General features: G+C 35.9%; 1 protein-coding gene across 50 annotated transcripts in view; it reads left to right on the plus strand.

Annotated features, from left to right (window-relative positions):
- Nucleotides 1–20,519, plus strand: part of camk2b2 (calcium/calmodulin-dependent protein kinase (CaM kinase) II beta 2) — a 78,477-nt gene that overhangs the window by 37,947 nt on the left and 20,011 nt on the right. For 10 of the 50 annotated variants that reach the window (XM_082158000.1, XM_082158038.1, XM_082157989.1 and 7 more), the window contains exons 11-16: nt 95–178; nt 1,143–1,185; nt 6,722–6,802; nt 11,684–11,721; nt 17,279–17,311; nt 18,311–18,379. In XM_082158000.1, the coding sequence (XP_082014126.1) occupies nt 95–178; nt 1,143–1,185; nt 6,722–6,802; nt 11,684–11,721; nt 17,279–17,311; nt 18,311–18,379 (348 nt within the window). The remainder of the gene's footprint in view (nt 1–94; nt 179–1,142; nt 1,186–6,721; nt 6,803–11,683; nt 11,722–17,278; nt 17,312–18,310; nt 18,380–20,519) is intronic. The other 40 variants (XM_082158033.1, XM_082158015.1, XM_082158022.1 and 37 more) reach the window with 14 other exon arrangements.

The raw sequence follows: 20,519 nt of genomic DNA on the forward strand, positions 1-20,519 counted from the left end.
TAGGATCCGTTTTAGTTTTTATATTAACTTTAAGACACAAAAGACATTATTCTGATAATTTGAATCAATAAAATGATTCCTCTGTTTCTCACAGCAACGCTCCACTGTGGCGTCCATGATGCACAGACAGGAAACAGTCGAGTGCCTGAAGAAGTTCAACGCAAGAAGGAAACTCAAGGTCTGCTGATGTCTCTTCTTCAAAGTCACTATACCTGAAACTAAGGGCCCTATCTTGCACCCAGCGCAATTGACTTTGTGCACCGACGCATGTATCATTCCTATTTTGCACTCGGCGTACAGCGGACTTTTCCCTCCACAGACGCACGTCGATAAATTAGGGAATGAACGTGCGCTCCCGGAGACGGTTCAGCGAAAAGAGGAGGCGTGTTCTGGTGCTAACGTTCACTGGTGCTATTTTGCAGTTTCAGAAAACAATTCCGCCACAGACCAGGAAGAACCGAGTCTAAAGTCAGTGGTGCGTTATTCAGATGATATTTTAAGGGCGCACGCTTGGCCATAATGTAGTGTGTGCACAACGCTCATAGACTTTGCCTCTCTCATCTACACGCAGCAGTTCCCATTTTCGCAAATCATACATAATTACAAGGAAAAATATTACCACAAAGGGAAATCATTGTGGTGTCCATGAAGATGTGAAAAAAATAGGCATTTATAATCTAGCTTACACATTTACCCAAATTATTATACGCCTGTTTAACCGAAGTTAATTTGGGTGTGTTTCTTCACACCCAATACAATGTCACTTCTCTGTGTTTTACGGCCCTGACGAGAACGCCGGTCTCCTCGGCTGTGAACCGCTCCTGGCGTGCGCCTGGCAAATCCACCGTTATAATAACAATCCGCCATGGAACAAGCGCGCCTGCTCTTAAAGGGAATGTGAGATGTCGCTCTGATTGGTTTATTTCACGTTACGCCCAAACCACACCTATGAGTAATGAAGCCACTTCAGACCAACCCATTTTAGATTTCCAAGATCCGCCCACAAAGTTACTTGCGTTTCGCGTTTGATACTTGCTTTTCAGATCGTTAAAATAGGGCCCTAGATGTATTTCATCTCTTTATATGTCTGAAAACCACCGCTGATTCTTCTGTTTACATTACTGTCTCTTTCTCGCATCTAGGGTGCAATTCTGACCACCATGCTGGTGTCGCGCAACTTCTCAGGTAAGTTCGCATCAAGACATTATGTCCTTAATCACTAGACCAACTGTTGCATAGACATAGTGCCCAAAAAAGACAAAACCAAAGGCGTGCACAATCACTCGACCAACCCGGACCGCGCTAGCTGAACTATTTGAACTAAGTAGAGGAATAAAAATTACAAATCAATAAATTAATCTGACTTCTCTTCTAAAAGCCTCAACACCAAACTTTTATTAACAGTGTTGTTTTAGAATTATTTATATAATATTATAGTATACGTTAATATTTTTAATTAGCATTTCCTTTTGTATTTTCACATTTAAATTTTAGTAATTTATTTGCTTTTTTTTTTTATTGTTTTATTTATTTAGCTTTAATTTATTTTTATTTTAGTGTTTGTAATTTTAGTACTTAAGTAATTTAGTTATTTTAAGTAGTTGCCGAGGCAGCATTTCTAATTTTTGTGTTGTCTGATTTTAAGTTAAAATTTTGCTTCTAATATTTATATTTTATTTTATTTCAGCTTTATTCCCACCTCAATTTTGTTAATAGTTTTAGTTAACAAAAATAAAACTCTTAAAGGAATTGTTCACCCCAAAATGAAAATTGTGATCACACCAAACTCGTATGACTCTTTATTTTTAGTTTAATGCATATAATTATGCAATTTTCATATGATGCAAGTGAATGGTGACTAGCAGCTCTAATGATTACAAAACATAAAATTAATCCATGCCATTTATTTGCTATATTTCACGTCTCCTGAAGCCAACTGATAGCTTTGTGTTAGAGTAAAAGCTTTTTTCCATGTCTTCAGAAGTAATATAATGTACAGTGTATATATAATATAATGGACAAGTAAAATGGTGCTTTTATTGTGCTATTCATATCATCACTATTCACTTTTATCATGTAAAAATCAACATTCTGTCTGACATTTATTTTCTGCGACGGAGGAAAGGAAATCATTCCTCGTTTTGGACAGACATAAGGGTGAGCAAATGATGACTGAGTTGTCATTTTTGGGTGTACTATCCCTTTAAATTATCTACTTAAGTATTTATGCTATTAATAAATCCCGCCTTGTGGTTTGAGGCATCAGACACTTCAGTACAAAAGGAAATCTCGCAGTTAAGGGAACGATACGCAGTTTGTTATCCGACTGTTGGATTTGGAGAGCAGCTGGACGTTCAGAGTCGGGCCGTGTCCTGACAGATTGATGCAGAGACGTGTGGTTCTGTAGGAAGCGCGTGGCGTTTGTGAGCAGCGGGCATCGTATTTTAGATGTTTGTAGCTGTGCCAAATGCTGCTTGTGATAACTGGCGTTTATAATAACATGTGATTTATATCTGCTGTAATGAAGCATCTGCTCTCTCACTTCCCGACACACACACACACACACACACACTCTCCCTCGCTCGCACTTCAACAGCAGGCTGGTGGGCGGAAGCGACAGTGTTCCTGTTTGAGGAGTGTTTTAGATGGCCACTCTCTCTTTCTCTCTCTCTCTTTCTTGCTCTCTCCATCAGAGGCTCGTCACCCGTCCTCTCTCTCCTCTCATTACTGTAATTACCTCATCCCGCGGGGTGACTCAGTGGTAGAGGAGGCGTGGGAGTGTCCGAGCGTCACTCCACAGTCCACACACTTGCCCTCATATGTCATTCCCTTATCCTTTATTCGGCCTTTGATAGGGACATACAATTTTTTTATATATGTATGTATATATATATGAAGAGTTCAGATGCAAAAGCCTCTAAGTGCCATCTCAAATTTTCTTCTAGAATGATCATTTTTATCAAGCTCGTATATTTAAGTTCAATAATTTCTCTTAAATGGAAATGCAAATGACCTATTAATTGTCATTTAAGTGAAATTACTAAACTTAAATATACGAGCTTGATAAAAATGATCATTCTAGAAGAAAATTTGAGATGGCACTTAGAGGCTTTTGCATCTGAACTCTTCATATATATATATGCCCCTTATTCTGTCTTTTTTTGGGGGGAGAAATTGAAAAAATTTAATCATCACAAAAGTCATAAATAAATCTGCCTTGGCTGTTTCATAGTAGAAAAAAATTGTAGAGAAATTGTCTTTGATTAAAGAATTTTTTTTGACATTTTTATATATGTATGTATATATATATATATATACATACATACATGCATTCTTTTATATATATATATATATATATATATATATATATGCTGTCAATTGATTAAAAAATGTACTAATTAACCGTGATTAATCGCACCTAACATTTTAAAGTTTTAAAATATTTTTATATTGTAGTAATTTCACATTTAATCTCCAAATTAATGTAGAAACAACATAAAGACAGTAGCCTATATTTAAAATATTTTTTTAATGGCATCTTTTAATGAAAGAAGGCCAGTATCGCTGATACCAATAACTGCTACTAATTAATGAAATAAATATGTTTTCTAAATTTTAGCCATTAATTATAGGCATTCAGATATCAAACACTTCACAGTCGTCACTGCATGAATTATAAATAAAATATAGATTAATCCTTATTAAAGCTAAAAAAGAGCAGTGAGTGATTTTCTGTTTCTTTTGTTCTTTGATTAACATTAATGTCACAAATTTGAACTCGTTTAACTGTGCTTGTGAGGATACTCGACAGACGGGCGTTTTGTCTCAGTAATGCACTGCGTTCTCTTCGTGTCTTATTGCACTTGAATGGTTTAAAAGCACTTGTGTGAATAAGAGCGTGATCATATAATGTAACGCTTGCCAAAGGTTGACAGGAAAAAAACAGATGCTGTTTAATTGTTAATTTTGACAGCCCTAATTATATTATATTATATTTTATTATTATTTACTTCATAATAATATAATAAAATTAATTAATAATAGTATTATTATATGTACAGTATTATATCCACTGTATAGATTTTTTGTTTTCTACTATGAAATTGCCAAGTCCAGTTAAGCCAATTATTGACAACAAATGTTACTTGGAACCTATTTTTTGGTGCTTTCTTTTCATGTTTTATTTTTTTATAAAAAATAAAATAAATAAATAAAGAATAAAATATATATATATATTATTTTTTTTTACGTGTATCTTTAAAGGTGCATTGCGCAAGTCTCTGAGTTTTTGCAGAACTAGGCCCCCTCTGGCGGCAAGCGAAACTGCAACAACAAAAGTTTTCTTTTTTTTTATCTTACGTGGAGTTTGCATTGGTGTTTGAAATGAACTACAAGCCGGTCTCTTAGAATCCATCTTTTACGGAGAATGGCGGCGAATACACAAACCTGCCAGACATAGCCAGGTGAGCATGCCGTGAACGCGCATGACGTCACGCCCAGTCTCAAATTCCGACCCGAATCCCTCTTATTTATTTTACTGTACAGGATTATAGAGACAATCTCAGTGATCAGAGAAGGGCTCATTCAGCCCATCAGGCAATTGTTTAAGCATGTATGGGTTAGAAAACGGGTATTTTTAACATGAAAAGTTGCGCAATGCACCTTTAACTACACGTCAAACATCCATTCAGTAAGCAAGTCGGTTTTAATTCAGTAACTTCTCTGAAGCACACAACTCATTAGATTAGATTCAAACCAATAAGCGAGTCGTCTTGACTGAATCAGTGAAAGAACCAGCTCATTTGTTCATGAATCCGACTGTACTGTTTGTACTGTACGCTTTTTTTGAAAATAGTAAATGTGGATGAACATTAGATTGCATATGGATTAATCTTCATCTCTTGTTGACCTCCTCTCTGTCACTTATTTCCCTCTGTATTTCTACTTTCTTCTCACAACACCAAAACTCCAACCCCCAAATAAATGCTTTGCCGTGGCGTAGATCGGCGCTGGCATAAGTGGCGTTTATTCTCCGCTGATAGGAGAGAGTGGCTCCCCGAAGAGAGCTTGACAAGAAAATGAGCCTTTTCTTTCTTCCAGAATGACAGGGGAAAACTCATTATATGATTACTACTGTAATGGACTCTCAAAATCCCTCTCTGGTTGCAGACAGCAGCTTGTGTTTCCAGCTAACTCTCTCCATGCTAACACACTGTTCTATCCTTTAGTTTCTCTCTCAATGTCTACAGCAGTGGTTCTCAACTGGTGTGCCGTGACCTAAAAATGTATCTAACTGCTAACGTCAAAAGCCTTATGTCTGTGGTATTTTGGTGTTAATTTGTCTGTCACTTGGCAGAAGATCATTTTCAGCGCACTTGGTATTAATGTTTTACGTCAACTCGGGGTTTGATCTTATGATTAACTCTTCAGTGCGTGTGAAAGTGTGACATCTGCAGCGACCGGCCAATCAGCAGTCTCACAAAACATGGAGAGCATCAGTTTGATTCAATTGCATGGAAATATCTGGCTGTATTAATGCAAGTGAATCAACTACATTTATTTAATTAAATTATATAGGTTCACAAAGAGCTTAAAAGAAAACACAAGTTGAAGTGGTTTAAAATCTTTATATATTTTAAAGCTTGTATTTATATGTATGCATATATGTTAATATTAATATTTTAAAAAAAGTTTAATATTAATTGTCAAAATATATTTGCTATATTGCATCAGATAAATGTCATTTGCCCACAGCTGATTGGCCCAGGTTTGGTTTGCAATCTCTTACCCATAGGGGTGTGAGTAGTTGGGCAGAATCGTTTCAATCATGGGTCGATTCAGGACTTTTTTTGTTCAAATGTCGATTCATTCTTTCATTTGTTTTTTTTTTTTACGTACATTCATAGTGAAGGGTGTTCAATATGACCAAAAACTTAATTTTATTTCACAATATATATAATGATATGGTTATTTTAGCTGGAAATAGAGTTGTTATGGTTAGGTATGGTACTTTAGATGCCAATTCTTGATACCAATTTCAAAACCTCAGCAAAAGTTAATACTTGCCTAATATTAAGTCGAAAAACGTTCAATTAAAAGCAATTATTGAAGTAAACCAGTAATCAATTCGGTATCAATATAAGAACAATTAAACAAATCACAAGCAGAAAAATTGAATAAGTAGTAGTAGTGAGAAAAGCTACTGAAATTTAATAAATTAATAAATGTAAAATAAAACACTGCATAGACTTCACTATTAAATTTATAATCATCTTATTAAAATTAAAACATTTATTCAGTCAGTTAATAGTGAAGTAGAATAATACTTCACAGAATCGTAATTAACAAAAAATTTTGCATTTTGACTCAATTATTGATTGAAACGAGCAATTCATGATTCAAGATCTATGCATATGCATCAGCAGGATTTGTAATCGATGCATCAAGAATTTTATGTTTTCGTTTTACTTAGCCGGAATAAAACCTTTTCCAGACGGTTATATGTGTAGCCTAAGAAAAAAAAAGAAAAGAAAAAACAATGCAGCTTTTTGAACCTGGAAAAACAAATAGGTAGCCACTAAAGCTGGCCTTCTGAGATAGGCTTTTTATGGGGGTTACTTTTGAGCATTATGCAATATTGATTCAGTGTTGGCAAAACCAGTTGAGAAGCAGTGGTCTATGGCACGATGGGCATATGTGTGTGTCTGTGTGTGTGTGACAGTGGGCAGGCAGACCACGGCTCCCTCCTCAGTGTCTGCGGCCGCCGCTGCGGCAGGGACCACCGCCGGTCTGGTGGAACAAGGTAGCCCTCGTCACATCCATCCATCCATCTTCTCATGACTCATATTCAGCATGGAGCTTGGAGCATGTCACGGTTACAGCGGTCTCGTGTTCAGCGCTGCGGATGCCACTTTGGGAATGGCCATTAGATCTCTCCTTCTTTATTCCTTCATTTCTCTCTCTTTGTCCTCTCCATCTCTCTGTTTTGCAGGCTTCACGAAGCCCCGTTCACACTGACTGCGGGTCACTCCGTGTAGCTGTATCGATGATTGCAGTGGGCGTTTGTTCTGCCCTGGGCTGCGCAAACAGCCATTGTTTGTTAAAAATCTCATCGCAAATGAAGCAGCTGAAAAATTAGAGTTCAGGAGAGGAACGTTTTTTTAATCGCACCAGTGAATAATGCATCACAAGATGCACGATTATAAATGCATGAAACAGAATCGTTTAGAATGCACACAGTTTCTGACACAGTTTGTATTAGATCAACTGGTAGAGAAAGAATGAGAAATGTTTCTTGAGAAGCAAATCAGCATATTAGAATGACAATGAAGACTGGAGAAATTATGCTGAAAATTCAGCTTTGCAAATTATATCTTAAAATATATTCATATAGCAAACGGTCATTATAAATTGTAAAAAAAATAAAAATAAATCACAATATTACTGTTTTTACTGTATTTTTTTATCAAATAAATGCAGCCTTGACTTATTTCAAAATCATTAAAAGATCTTATCGACCTCAAACGTTTGAACATAAGTGTACCTGAAGTTGTTTTGGATAAAATGCAAATCTAGATGCATTTGGATCGTGTAAAACAGTGAAATTACTCACTTCTGTTAGTGGTTGCTTCTCTATTTGCATGAAGGAAATATAACTGTAACACTTTACTTAAAGCCTTTATGTATAATGCATTATAAAAGTATTTTGAATGCATTAAATATGCCTTGTTGCATCGGCAATAGTTTCTGCTCAAACCAGCTGCTATTAATAAAAATGAAAAATTCCTCATCATTTTGTTGATGAATCACTATCAGTGTGAACGGCTCACAAAATCATCTATCTTTTCTCTCCTCTGCTGGAAAAGCCAGATCATATTAGTTTTATGACTGTGGGTTTTTGCTGATCTAAAATAGTTTAACTGTTTGGCCAAGATGTTCTACCAGATCTAAACCACGACCCACTAACCATCTAGACCAGCATGTGTTACACTTAGAACAACATATTTCCCCACGGCCAGACTTTTATTATATGCATTATCATCTTGTTTAAGCTGAACTTTCATTGTTTCTGGTCTCACATGTCCACATCCCTTACGAAAATTAAACATAGTTTTACTACAAACAAAACCAAAAACTCATGGTTGCTATAGTTAAACCATGGTAACCACAAAATGAAACATGGTTTTGCTACACTAACCATAGTTTAACCATGGAATATGTAGTAAAACTGTTACACAAATGGTAATCAATCTACCAAAAAACAATGGTTACTCCACTCTTACCACAATAAAACCATGGTTAATTTTCATATGCGTATGAATAGACGTGAGTGGAGTGCGGAGACTGCAGATTCAGATAGAGACAGATCATCTGACCGACATGTGAAGTGACAAGTGTAATGTGCAGGTAAATCTGAAAAGAAGTATCGCAAGCAGAATTAGATTTAAAGTGGCATTTCAGGAGCTGGATTTTCCAGCAGGGTCCATCTATCTCTTCTTATTTCTTTATTTTGCACTCTCTCACTCTCTCTCTCTCCATCCATCCATGTGCAGTCTGTCATCCTTCAGTCGTGTCCTTCCTCTTCTTCCCTTGGGTTTCTTTTGTGTGTCAGATCTCTTGATTATAGGTTTCTCTCTCTTTCTCTTGCCTGATGACTGAACGTTGCACGAGAGCGCACGCATGTCTTGTGATGCAGGAGAAGCCTGATGTCATCCGATCCGAGTGCATGCGTCTCAAACCCTGTGTGTTCGGGAAAGGGGGTTCAATGTCCTTTCAGCATTCAGTTATAGGACACTTTTACTCCAGCATCTATGCAGCAAGTTTTCAGCGATGGTTAAAGGAATATTATTCGCTTATTTTGAGTTTAATGTCTGTGGATTGCCACAGATAACTTTTTGCTTTTATTTGTAAATTTACATGTTCACTGAGCTCCTAAAGCAGGGTTTTCCCAATCCGTTTACCTCTAACCCTGATCAAACACACCTGAACAAGCTACTCAAGGTCTACAGACTTCCAGGTGAGTTTGAACAGGATTTGAGGGAATCTCTGCAGGGCGTTTGTCCTCCAGGACCGGATTTGGGGGAACCCTGCCTTAAAGGGATATGGTGATGGAAAAAAAATATGAGATGTGAGGAGAAATTATGTCAATGACTTTGCGTTCTCTTGCAAATGTTTTGTGCTCCTCTGAGAAACTTGCCTCTGAGAAAGTTTATCTGGGGAACACATCAGTCTTGTGAGAGACAAAGATTCTTGGGGGAACACAATGCAATGCAATGCAAAAGTTACTCGGCAGAACATAAAAGCATTGACATATATTTTTTCTTCCAATCTCATGTTTTTTTCCATCACCATAAGGGCAGTTTAACGGCTCCATACATTTTAATTAAATATTTAAATTAAAAATGTTTTTTTTTTATGGATTTTTTTTTTTCTTAAAGTCAATAGTGGCAAATACAATCCATATACATTATACTGAAATTAACCCGGAATACATGGTGCGTTTTCAAATATAATAATACCATGTGGTCCATTTATACTTTTATATTTAGTTTGGTTAAACAGCATGTGTAACACAATGGTTTACCCATAGTGCATTGCTTCACAATTTTAAAATAATTCCTAGCAAGTCGGAATTATTAATTTTGATCATTTTTATCTTTTTTGTAGAATCTTTTTTCCCCCACAGATGCCCATCTCTCCGTCTCTGCTCCACGTCTTCACTGTTTTTGTGTGTGTGTGTGTGTGTGTGTCTCAGAGGTTTTAGGTGAATCGGGTTTATTGCCGCCTCTAGGTGTCACTGCAATTGTGTCATGGAGGAAAAGCCTTGATAATGGCACAACATGGCAAAGATAAAGATTTGAAACTCAAACCAAAGATGGAAAGTTAACCTTTGTTATATGGCAGTTAAGAAACACACATTTGAACCCCCTGCCCTCGTCCAGACGAACACACACCAGATCATGAACCAGTACTGATCTCTCTCTCTTTCTTAATCTATTCTTTCTTAATCTCTCCTTCTCTCCATTCCTCTCTGCCTCTAACATTTGTGTCAAGGTAAGATTCTCGCTCTTTTTCTCTCTCTTTCTCAACCCTCCCCTCCACACAACACCTTCTTCTCATCTGCACGGATTAATAAAGTCGGCGACTTTAGCTCCATAGAAACGCTAAGAATATTTATTTCATCTTGTCAAGGCAGTAAAGTTCATACAGGATTTGCTGGCTCCATTTCATTTGATTTAATTTTAGTGATGTAAAGTTGTCAATTACAGTTTTTATTCACTTTGACAAACTTTAACATCCTCACTTGTGGCAGGAATAGCATTTTATGGTCACAGGTGTTCGCCACCTCATGAAGCAAATGTTTGAACGTATCATGCTTAAACTGCACTGTGTGTCTGTGTGTGTGTGTGTGTGTGTGTGTGTGTGTGTGTGTGTGTGTGTGTGTGGGTTTATTTAGCTGTACTTTGGAGATAAAAGTGTCCCAGAAGTGAACTAAATTGGACTAAACCTACCTTTGAGGTTATTAAAAGGATTTATAAATACTGTAAAGTGAATAATATACATTACCATTCAGATGTTTTGGATCTGTAAGTTTGTTGTACTTTTATTCAGCAAGGATGCATTAAATTGATAGAAAGTCACAGTAAAATTGCTTAATATTTCTATTTCGAAGAAAAACTGTTCTTTTGAACTTTCTGTTCACCAAATAATCCTGACAATTGACACAGTTTCCACAAAAAATATTAAGTAGCACAACTATTTTCAACATTGATAGTAATAAGAAAGATTTCTTGAGCAGCAAATCAGCATATTAGAATGATTTCTGAAGGATCATGTGACACTGAAGACTGGAGTAATAATGCTGAAAATTCATTTTAAATTATAATAATATTGTAAAAAAAAAAATCTTACCGACCCCAAACTTTTGAACGGTAAAAAATGTCTAAAAATGGAAAAAACTTCTATTTTAGGAGTTGAATTAGAGTTTAGGTCAGGTTTACACTGCAAAAAAAAATCTAGATTTTTGTCTTGATTTAATGTACAAATATTCTTAAAACAACTATTACCTGAATACCTATTTTCATGTTTCATGTTTATTTTTATTTATACTTGTATCTTGTTTTAAACCTAAACCTCAGGTAATTTACTCAAAGCAGCAACAAAAATCTAAAGTAATTTGGCTTTTCAAGTAAGTTTGTTTAATGGATGTTTAGTAGCTATTAATTTGCATTATATAAAGTAGTATATAAACAGAAGTCTATACTATGCATTAAGCTGGGTACCTGTGCGTGTGCGTGTGTGTGTGTGTGTGTGTGTGTGTTTGCTTGCACTCTTCTGCACGTGCACCAGCGCATCCCCTTGCGTATGCATGGCAGTCACCGACCCCTCTCTCCTCGACGGGATGTTTCGATCACATCGAGTGATTTATTTGACCAGTTTTCGCTCTGGGCCGCACAGTGCATTCGCTAACACACAGCACACTTCTGCCCGTGATATGTGTGAGTGTGTGTGTACTCATGTAGTGTCTCTTTAATCCTCTGGATGTGGGACGGGGGGATTTCCCCAGCTGGCTTGGACAGTTATGTGACATGTCAGGCCGAGCACCATTAGCGCTCCTGTAATGTTGACTGTTGCTCCTGTCCCAGCGTGCTGATGTTTGCCTTTCCTCTCTCCCCGTCTACAGCAGCCAAGAGCCTGCTCAACAAGAAGGCCGATGTCAAGGTAAGACCCCGTTTATTTCCCTTCTCCTCTTCCTTTTTCACACCTTTTTCTCTTTCTCTTCGCATTTGCCCAGTGTCCCGTAGAGGAGGGATCCTGAACGTCTCATGTCTATTAAGTTCTGGAAGTTTTGATTTGCGTGTCTGAAGCTGATCTGTGTGTTTGCGTCTCCATGTTCTGTGTGTTTCTGATTAGATTAGATTCAAGTGATCAAGTTAGATGAGGTAGTGGTGGGTGGTATAATAATCTTGTTTCATAATATGAATAATATTACATTAGTGTCAGGATATATCACAATATAGCTATTTTTTTTTTCCAGGATTTCAATCCAAAAATGTTTTATGAATTACAGAATCATATACTAATGCCTGTTTTGGATAATTCAGTGAATAAAATGGTTTACAGATAATCTGAATAAAATTCAGTTTTATTATTTGCAACTCAATGGATGGATAGCGAAAGATTTTGCATAACAAATTAATGATGAATCTGGCAAAACAGCTTTACTTTGTGACAGTTCAACAATTAAAATTCATTCATTAATTCATGAATTCATTAATTCATTCATTCAAAAGCATAATAATAAGGTTGGATGAGCCGCACTTAAAGGAGTAAAATAGCCTTTATACGAACAACTGAATATTTGTGATGTTGCAACTAGTGTTATTTTAGTATTTATATGCTATTTTAGTATTTATTAATATTTTGAATTACCTTCTATTTTTTTTTCATTCAATATATTTTATTTGTAATTTTTTTTAAATATTTTATTAATATTATTAATATTTCTTATTTCTGTTTTAGTTTTAATTTTAGCACAACTTAAAATTGCTTTGTTTCAGTAAATTGCTAATGCAACACACACACACACACACACACACACACACATATATATATATATATATATATATATATATATATATATATATATATATATATACACGAATAGGATGTAAACAAAAACTGATATTTATATACATTTATATATATTATATATAAGATGCGAATATATATTTTTTAATTACTGCTACAGCACTTATATATATATATATATATATAATTATTATTATTGTTATTATTTAATTCAGCTTTATTTTTAGCTAACAAAATCTGTTTTTAAATGGTTTTAGGTATAGTTAATAGCAACCTTAAACAACTTAAACTACATGTCATATTTTTAAACTACATGTCATATAAATTGCACGATGAACTTCTGCAATAGAAACAATGTTGCAGAATCTTTCCCAGTTTACCCGTTTTTGTCGTCGCACAGTAAACACTCAGTCCAAGTATAAGCTTGGTTTTCAATAACTTCTGAATCTTATTCCGTTACGCCTATATAATTCACCCATTGAGCCTCAGTCATTGTTCGAGTCGTTCCTGCTCACCATCGGTTCCACGGCCCGGCGTGCGTCACACGGCATCAGGTGAACGCGCACAGATGTTGACCTCTGACCTGTAATGAGCTGTTAGAGAGAGTGCACTTGCAGGTTCATTTGTTCTGATAACAATTAATCCTCTCAGACAGAGGAAAAAGGTCGGCTTTCACCTCTATTGCGCCGCAGAATTAGAAATGAAACTGTGACTGCTCTCTATTAGGGATTGGATGTGGAGTCTAATCTAGAGAATAATCCCCTCCACTCGAAGCATTAATCATGCGTTACGTAATCTTTCAGCCTGCAAGTTTTTATGAGGCCTAATGCTAAAAAGCTCCCCAAGGAAAATCCTGCGACTCTCTCTCCTGCGCTGATGCTGCGTTTCTGTAACATTTAGTCCTGAATAAATGAGGATATTTGGGCTGAACCGTCTCAGACATTATGCTTTAAATTTGTTCAGTTTGTTACAGGTCAGTGATCTTGCTCGAACTTTAGCTTCAGTTTCTCATCCTCTTGCTGGACGTTAATTTTCATTTCTGGGTGAACTGTAGAAGTTTTATACTGGCATAGAAAGATATCAAAGAAGTTTGGGGTCAGTTACTTTTTTTTTTTATGTTTATGAATAAGTCTTATGTTCACAAAGGCTGCCTTTATTTGATCAAAAATACAATAAAAAACAGTAATATTGAGAAATGTTAAAAAAATAGCTGTTTTCTATTGGAATCAGGGCTTGACATGAACACCCGTGTAACACAGTCACTCCTTATAGCCATTTTGGAGGGTTACATTTTATATATAATATATACATTTTTCAAATGTAGTCTTTTAAAAAGGCATTTGAAATAAACTAAGTGCAGTGTTGTAAAAAATATAGATTTTTCGATACATGAATATCTAAAACTCTTCTGATACTCATTTTCCGCAGAATAGATGCACGATACCAGTGCGCTTTCTGTCTCTCTCATCTCTCTGACAGCGAGAGACACACAAACCCGCCTCTCCTCACTCACTTGTTTCTTTTGCTCCGGATGAATATTGTTGGTGTTACAGGGCTTGAATTTCGGCATGGGATTGTGCGTATTGGGCATAATTTTACTCATGTTTACCCAAAGTGGGCGCACATGAAGCCACTTCTCAGCACTAAATTGAGTTCTTTTTCGCTGCTTATTGCTTTTAAACAGTAAAATACACACAAAATAATGTAAAAATGCTGGTCTACACATAAAGTATTCACATAAACACAGTCAGTTATGTTGTAAGTGAAAGTAAACAGTTGAGAAAGAAAATGCATGTGTATCAGTATAATGGATCCGTGCATCAGGTCTTAAAGTGACAGCAGCCTAATATTCCTTCTGCCAAATTATGAGATAATATAAAAAATATCTATATGGCAGTTTTTTTTTTCCCCAATGGTATCGATGTCAAAATTGTGGCCAGTGAAAATGATGAGTGGCTAGTAACTTTAGAAAACCAGTAGCCACAGTGACTGGCGAGCAAAAAAGTTAATGTCAAGCCCTGATTGTATATCTGTTAAAATATAATTTATTCCTGTGATCAAAGCATCATTACTCCAGTCTTCAGTGTCACATGATCCTTCAGAAATCCTTCTAATATGCTGATTTGCATTTCAAGAAACATTTCTTATTATTATCAATGTCGAAAACATTTTTGTGGAAACAGTGATACATTCTTTGATGGATAGACGTATTTGAAATAGAAATCTCTTGTAACATAAATGTTTATCCTTTAAATTATGATTAATTTAATGCATCCTTGCTGAATAAAAGTATACATTTTTGCTGACCCCAAACTTTTGAACGTTATTGTAGTGACCAATATGTCTTGCATTCATATTTTCCTCTGACTCTCTCTCATCCGACTGCGGTCGAGTCTGAATCAGCTCATCACCATCAGCATTTTCGTCAGACTGTGTTCTCATCCTCGGCTGAGCTCACTTCCCGTTAGCCGCCGAGTGGATCTCATCCACAAGTTAACTCGAAACTGCACCTGCGGCGGGAATCTTTTTTCGAGCGTTCTCATTATCCGCTCGGGCAGGTGTTGATCTTTCATCACCCCTGTAATCCTCAACTGTGCTAATGAGCCACTTTCAGTCTCTCTGCCAATCATTCCATGATTCCTCCTCCCACGCCTCACTTCAGATCCACAATATCATCCCAATCCAGAGTGTGAGAACGCCGGAGGGTGGACCTCCTGGATGGGAATGTAGCTCTCGCTCCAGGAATAGCTGGTGGTTTGAACCCAGGGAAGCGGGAGACAGAAATAGACCCTTCCACTGCTCCTCACTCATTGCTTAGCAACTGGCTTAACACACTCCTCCATTCTGACATTTCCCTCCTTTTTTCTGTGCTCTCGCTTTCTTGCCGTCTTGCCGTTCGTTCTGCAGTGCGATGAAGAGCATCACTACGGGATGAACTGCATGGATGATCACGGTTTAACTCTTAGAGAACCCCACAAACACAAGTTCAGTTCGAAAGAAAGAACAGATTAATGAAATGGACAGGAAGTAAAAGACGACAATAAATATTAGATGGATATGAATTTAGTCATAACTTCAAGTCATAACTATGAATTTGAATCTATCTCATCTATCTTATTTTTCTATTTATCTATCTATCATTCACTCGTTTGTTTGTTCTGTCTATCATTCGTTCATTCTATTGTTTTATCACTTGGTCATTCTACCTTTCTTTCGTTTTGTTTGTTCATTCATTTGTTTGTTCATTCTATCTATCTATCTATCTATCTGTCGTTTTATTTTTGTTCATTAAATCTATCAATCGTTTGTTTGATCATTAATTTGTTCATTCTATCTATCTAACTATCTATCGTTTTATTTTTGTTCATTAAATCTATCAATCGTTTGTTTGTTTGTTCATTCATTTGTTTGTTCATTCTATCTATCTATCTATCTATCTATCTATCTATCTATCTATCTATCTGTCGTTTTATTTTTGTTCATTAAATCTATCAATCGTTTGTTTGTTCATTCATTTGTTCATTCTATCTATCTAACTATCTATCGTTTTATTTTTGTTCATTAAATCTATCAATCGTTTGTTTGTTCGTTCATTCATTTGTTCATTCTGTCTGTCTGTCTGTCTATCTATCTGTCTGTCTGTCTATCTGTCTGTCTGTCTGTCTATCTATCTGTCTGTCTGTCTATCTGTCTGTCTGTCTGTCTGTCTATCTATCTGTCTGTCTGTCTGTCTGTCTGTCTGTCTGTCTGTCTATCTATCTGTCTATCTATCTATCTGTCTGTCTATCTATCTATCTATCTATCTATCGTTTTATTTTTGTTCATTAAATTTATCAATCGTTTGTTTGTTCGTTCATTAATTTGTTCATTCTATCTATCTATCTGTCTGTCTATCTATCTATCATTTTATTTTTGTTCATTAAATCTATCAATCGTTTGTTTGTTCATTCATTTGTTTGTTCATTAAATCTATCAATCGTTTGTTTGTTCATTCATTTGTTTGTTCATTAAATCTATCAATCGTCTGTTTGTTCATTCATTTGTTTGTTCTATCTATCTAACTATCTCTATATCTATCTATCTATCGTTTTATTTTTGTTCATTAAATCTATCAATCGTTTGTTTGTTCATTCGTTTGTTCATGAAATCTATCAATCGTTTGTTTGTTCGTTCATTCGTTTGTTCATGAAATCTATCAATCGTTTGTTTGTTCGTTCATTCTATCTATCTATCTATCTATTTCGTTCATTCGTTCTGTCTTCTATCTATCTATTGCACTATTGTTCTTTCTATCTATCTATCGTTGTATTGTTCGGTCTATCAAACCGTGAACGTTTTTTTTTTTCTCTGAAAATAAGCTTATGAGTGTAGAGATACAGGAACGGTTCTGTCAACTCCTGCACTGACTCCCATCAGCAGGTTATTAAGAATGAGAAGAGAATCAGAAGAGAATGAGAAGTGAATGCCTTAAGGGCTCTTCTGTACATTAAACCACATCAAAACCTCTTTTATCCACCAGACAAGTTTACTTTCTTGCCAAAAACCCACACCTTGCTTCACTTCATCTCAACCTTCCTCCCTCTCATATGTCTGTCCGTTTCTGTGTGATTAATGTTCATCTCAGCGTTCATCATAACATGTATTTAACTCTCTCATTCCATCCCTCCATCACCTCCTTTCCACCCAGAAACGGAAATCCAGCTCCACCGTTCAGTACATGGTGAGAATGATATTTAATCCTAATCTCTTTATCCCTCCATCCCTTTCTCATCTCACTCTTGTTTATCCATTCATTCATTTGCTCATCCTTTTGGGCTTTTGTGTCATTTAATGCATAATGTCGAATAAATCTACTCTTCCTCTGTAATGATCTATATTGATTCTTCTCTTGCTCAAATGCCAAGCGATTGATTTAAAGGGTCAGATGGCATTAAAATGACTCCTCAAACACAGGTGAGGGTCTTCAGACCTGCCGTAGTGTGTTTGTGTTGGCGTTAGTTATGATATGGAGGGTTGTAGCGAGTCAATGTTGACCTTTGTAGTGTATGTTTTAGATTGTGTTATCGCTTCCTTGCGTCTGTGTCTGTCTGATGTTGTCTGTGCTTGTACTTCCCGTAGCTTCATAAGGACTCTCCTCCAGTTGTGCTTTCCTTCTGCATCTTTCTCTAAGAAAACAATGGACCAAGCACAGATTTTCAGAACTTTTTGCTTTCTTTATTTTGATTTTGAATGCTTTCATTCAGCGTGCTGGGAACAGGTCATTGCATCTTAAGCTGAAGAAGCTGTGGTCCAGCTCTAACCAGCTTTACTGGTTGGTAGTCCAGTTGGTTAACCATCTGGACCATCAAATGATCAGCCTGGACCACATAAAAACCATGTAAAACCAGCTATCAGAAACTGGTTTTAACTGGATTTTCCATCAGTACAATGTAATCAATTGTAATTATTTTGTTGGGAAATGTGATGTGGACATGGAAGTGTACTTGATAGGTTTTATGAGATTAATCTAAATTTACAATGATTTAGAAATGATGAACAAAGGGCACTCAATGTATCTCCAAGACAGTTTATGAATTATGATTTAAAACACAATCTACTCCCTCACCACTGAACACATTATCACCCCTGCTCTCTCTCTCTCTGTATTTCTCTCTCTTTCTGTCCTCTCGTCCTTAAACACCCACTGACACCCTTTAACACTCTTTTGTGTTCTGCACAGCCAGTGTCAAACAGTGCCAAAAACAGCATAGTCACCAGTCCCAAAGGAAACGTCCCTTCTCCTGCTCTGGTATTTACCTCCTTATTCCTCTCTGTTCTCTCTCGCTCCGACTCGTCTGTCACTTTGGCTTCCTTCTCCTGTCTCACACATGTCTGTCTGTGTCAGCGTCTGGCCCGTCTCAGGCCACCTGTCATAGACCCTGTGTGTCTCTGCATCTTCATCTTTGTCATCGAGTTAATGTTATGATCAATGATTTTATAGTCCAAATTTGATTAATTTTGATGCTTAGAGCGTCATTAGCTTTATGTTTTCATAAAGATGTGTGTTGAGTGTGCATGGACGTTGTTTGGACAACATTTGTGTGTTTGGATCAATGGCAAGCCAACCAAACTTTGACGTTGGCTCTTTGTGTTTACACTGTTTTTGACACTCATTATGGCCGTTATGATGTTCCTTTTAAATATAAGTGTTTGTGTGTGAATGTGTCTGTGCATTTTTGCTTCTTTTTTATGTGACCTAATGCTGTAAAGTCTGACGTATTGAAATTATTTCTATTATTGTACTGAATCAAGTGTGATTTAGACCAGTACAATATTGTCTAATTTCATGTTGTTTGTAAAACATTTTTTTTGCAATATCTGTTTAGAGTCTCACAATTGCATTGATTTTTGAGAGATGCAGTGACTCCAAACGTGTATTTGGCCACTTGAGTCACATTTCAAAAATGTCCAAATGTTATTGCATTAGATAACAAAATATAAAAATGAAATGGCATTTGAAAACATAACTTAATTTCAGACCTAACAATCTTTTTTGTAAAATGTTTTGCTTGAAAAGTGTGCTTGTGCTAACTTTCTTAAACTGCTATTATATAAATATATATAAAATATATATAAAATAAAATTATATATATATATATATATATATATATTATTTTTTTTTATTTATTATTATTATTTTTTTTTTTATTATTTAATTTGTAAAATGCAGGGATTTCCAAACTTTTTTGTCAGCTGATCTAAGATATTTACTTGAAGTTCCCCTGATATTTAAAGTTAATATTTTGATCATTTAACATAACAAGTTCACAGCTTTCTGATGACTGATGTCCATGCAGTTAAACAAACACATTTTTTTGTAAGTCTTTTACTTTGATTTGTTTCTATTTATACATTTATTTATTTTAATCTGGCATTTTTATGATTTAATTAATTATTAGCTTTTCATCGACTCACATACCCCAGATTGGGAAACCCTGATGTAATGCAATAATATTCACACATAGTCTGAAGTGTGACTTAACTGTCCAGTTGCAATTATAGACCATTTTAGTTGCAGGTTTTCAACATTTTATTAAGTTTAAAGAGCAAAACTCTGTTAAAAGGCTGTTAGTGCACTAGTCTAGCCTGTTTAACTGGATCTATATCTTTGTGATTTTATATATATTTAGTTTTAAATTGAAAGCACTTGGCATTAAAGTGCCCTAATTATGCCATATTTAAGGTTCCTTATTTTGTTTGGAGTCCTCTACAGTAAGTTTACATGCATCCAAGGTCAAAAAACACTTTAATTTTCACAATATACATGCAGCATCAGCTCTTTTCTAACAGTGTCTGAAACAGTTTAATAAAGGATTTGGTCTCTCTAAACCTCGCCTTTCTGAGAGCCTGCTCTGCTCTGATTGGTCAGAAGACCCAGTCTGTTGTGATTGGTCAACCGCTTGCAGGAAATGAAACGCCTATTACCATAATCTGAACTTCAGCTCCAGATCCACCTCAGCTACAACTACAGCGTTTGAGGGTCAAAGTAGACGATGTTTGCGGGCAGCCAATGAAGATCACAGCCGGGAATTATGCAAATTTGGGTAACACTTTAGTTTAGGGTCCAATTCTCACTATTAGCTAGTTGCTTATTAGCATGCATATTACTAGGCTATTGGCTGTTTATTAGTACTTTTAAAGCACATATTAATGCATTATTCTGCTTGACCATATTCTACATCCCTTAATCCACCCAATACCTAAACATAACAACTACCTTACTAACTATTAGTAAGCAGTAATTAGGAGTTTGAAGCAAAAGTCGTAGTTAATAGTTAGTTAATAGTGAGAATTGGACCCTAAACTAAAGTGTGGCCCAAATTTGTTACAAACCTGGAATTACTGAAGACTCATTTCAGGCACTTTAGAGTCGGTTCTTTATTTGGGGG

The sequence above is a fragment of the Leuciscus leuciscus genome (genome assembly GCF_965113295.1).
Source record: "Leuciscus leuciscus genome assembly, chromosome: 24".
NCBI lineage: Eukaryota > Metazoa > Chordata > Actinopteri > Cypriniformes > Leuciscidae > Leuciscus > Leuciscus leuciscus.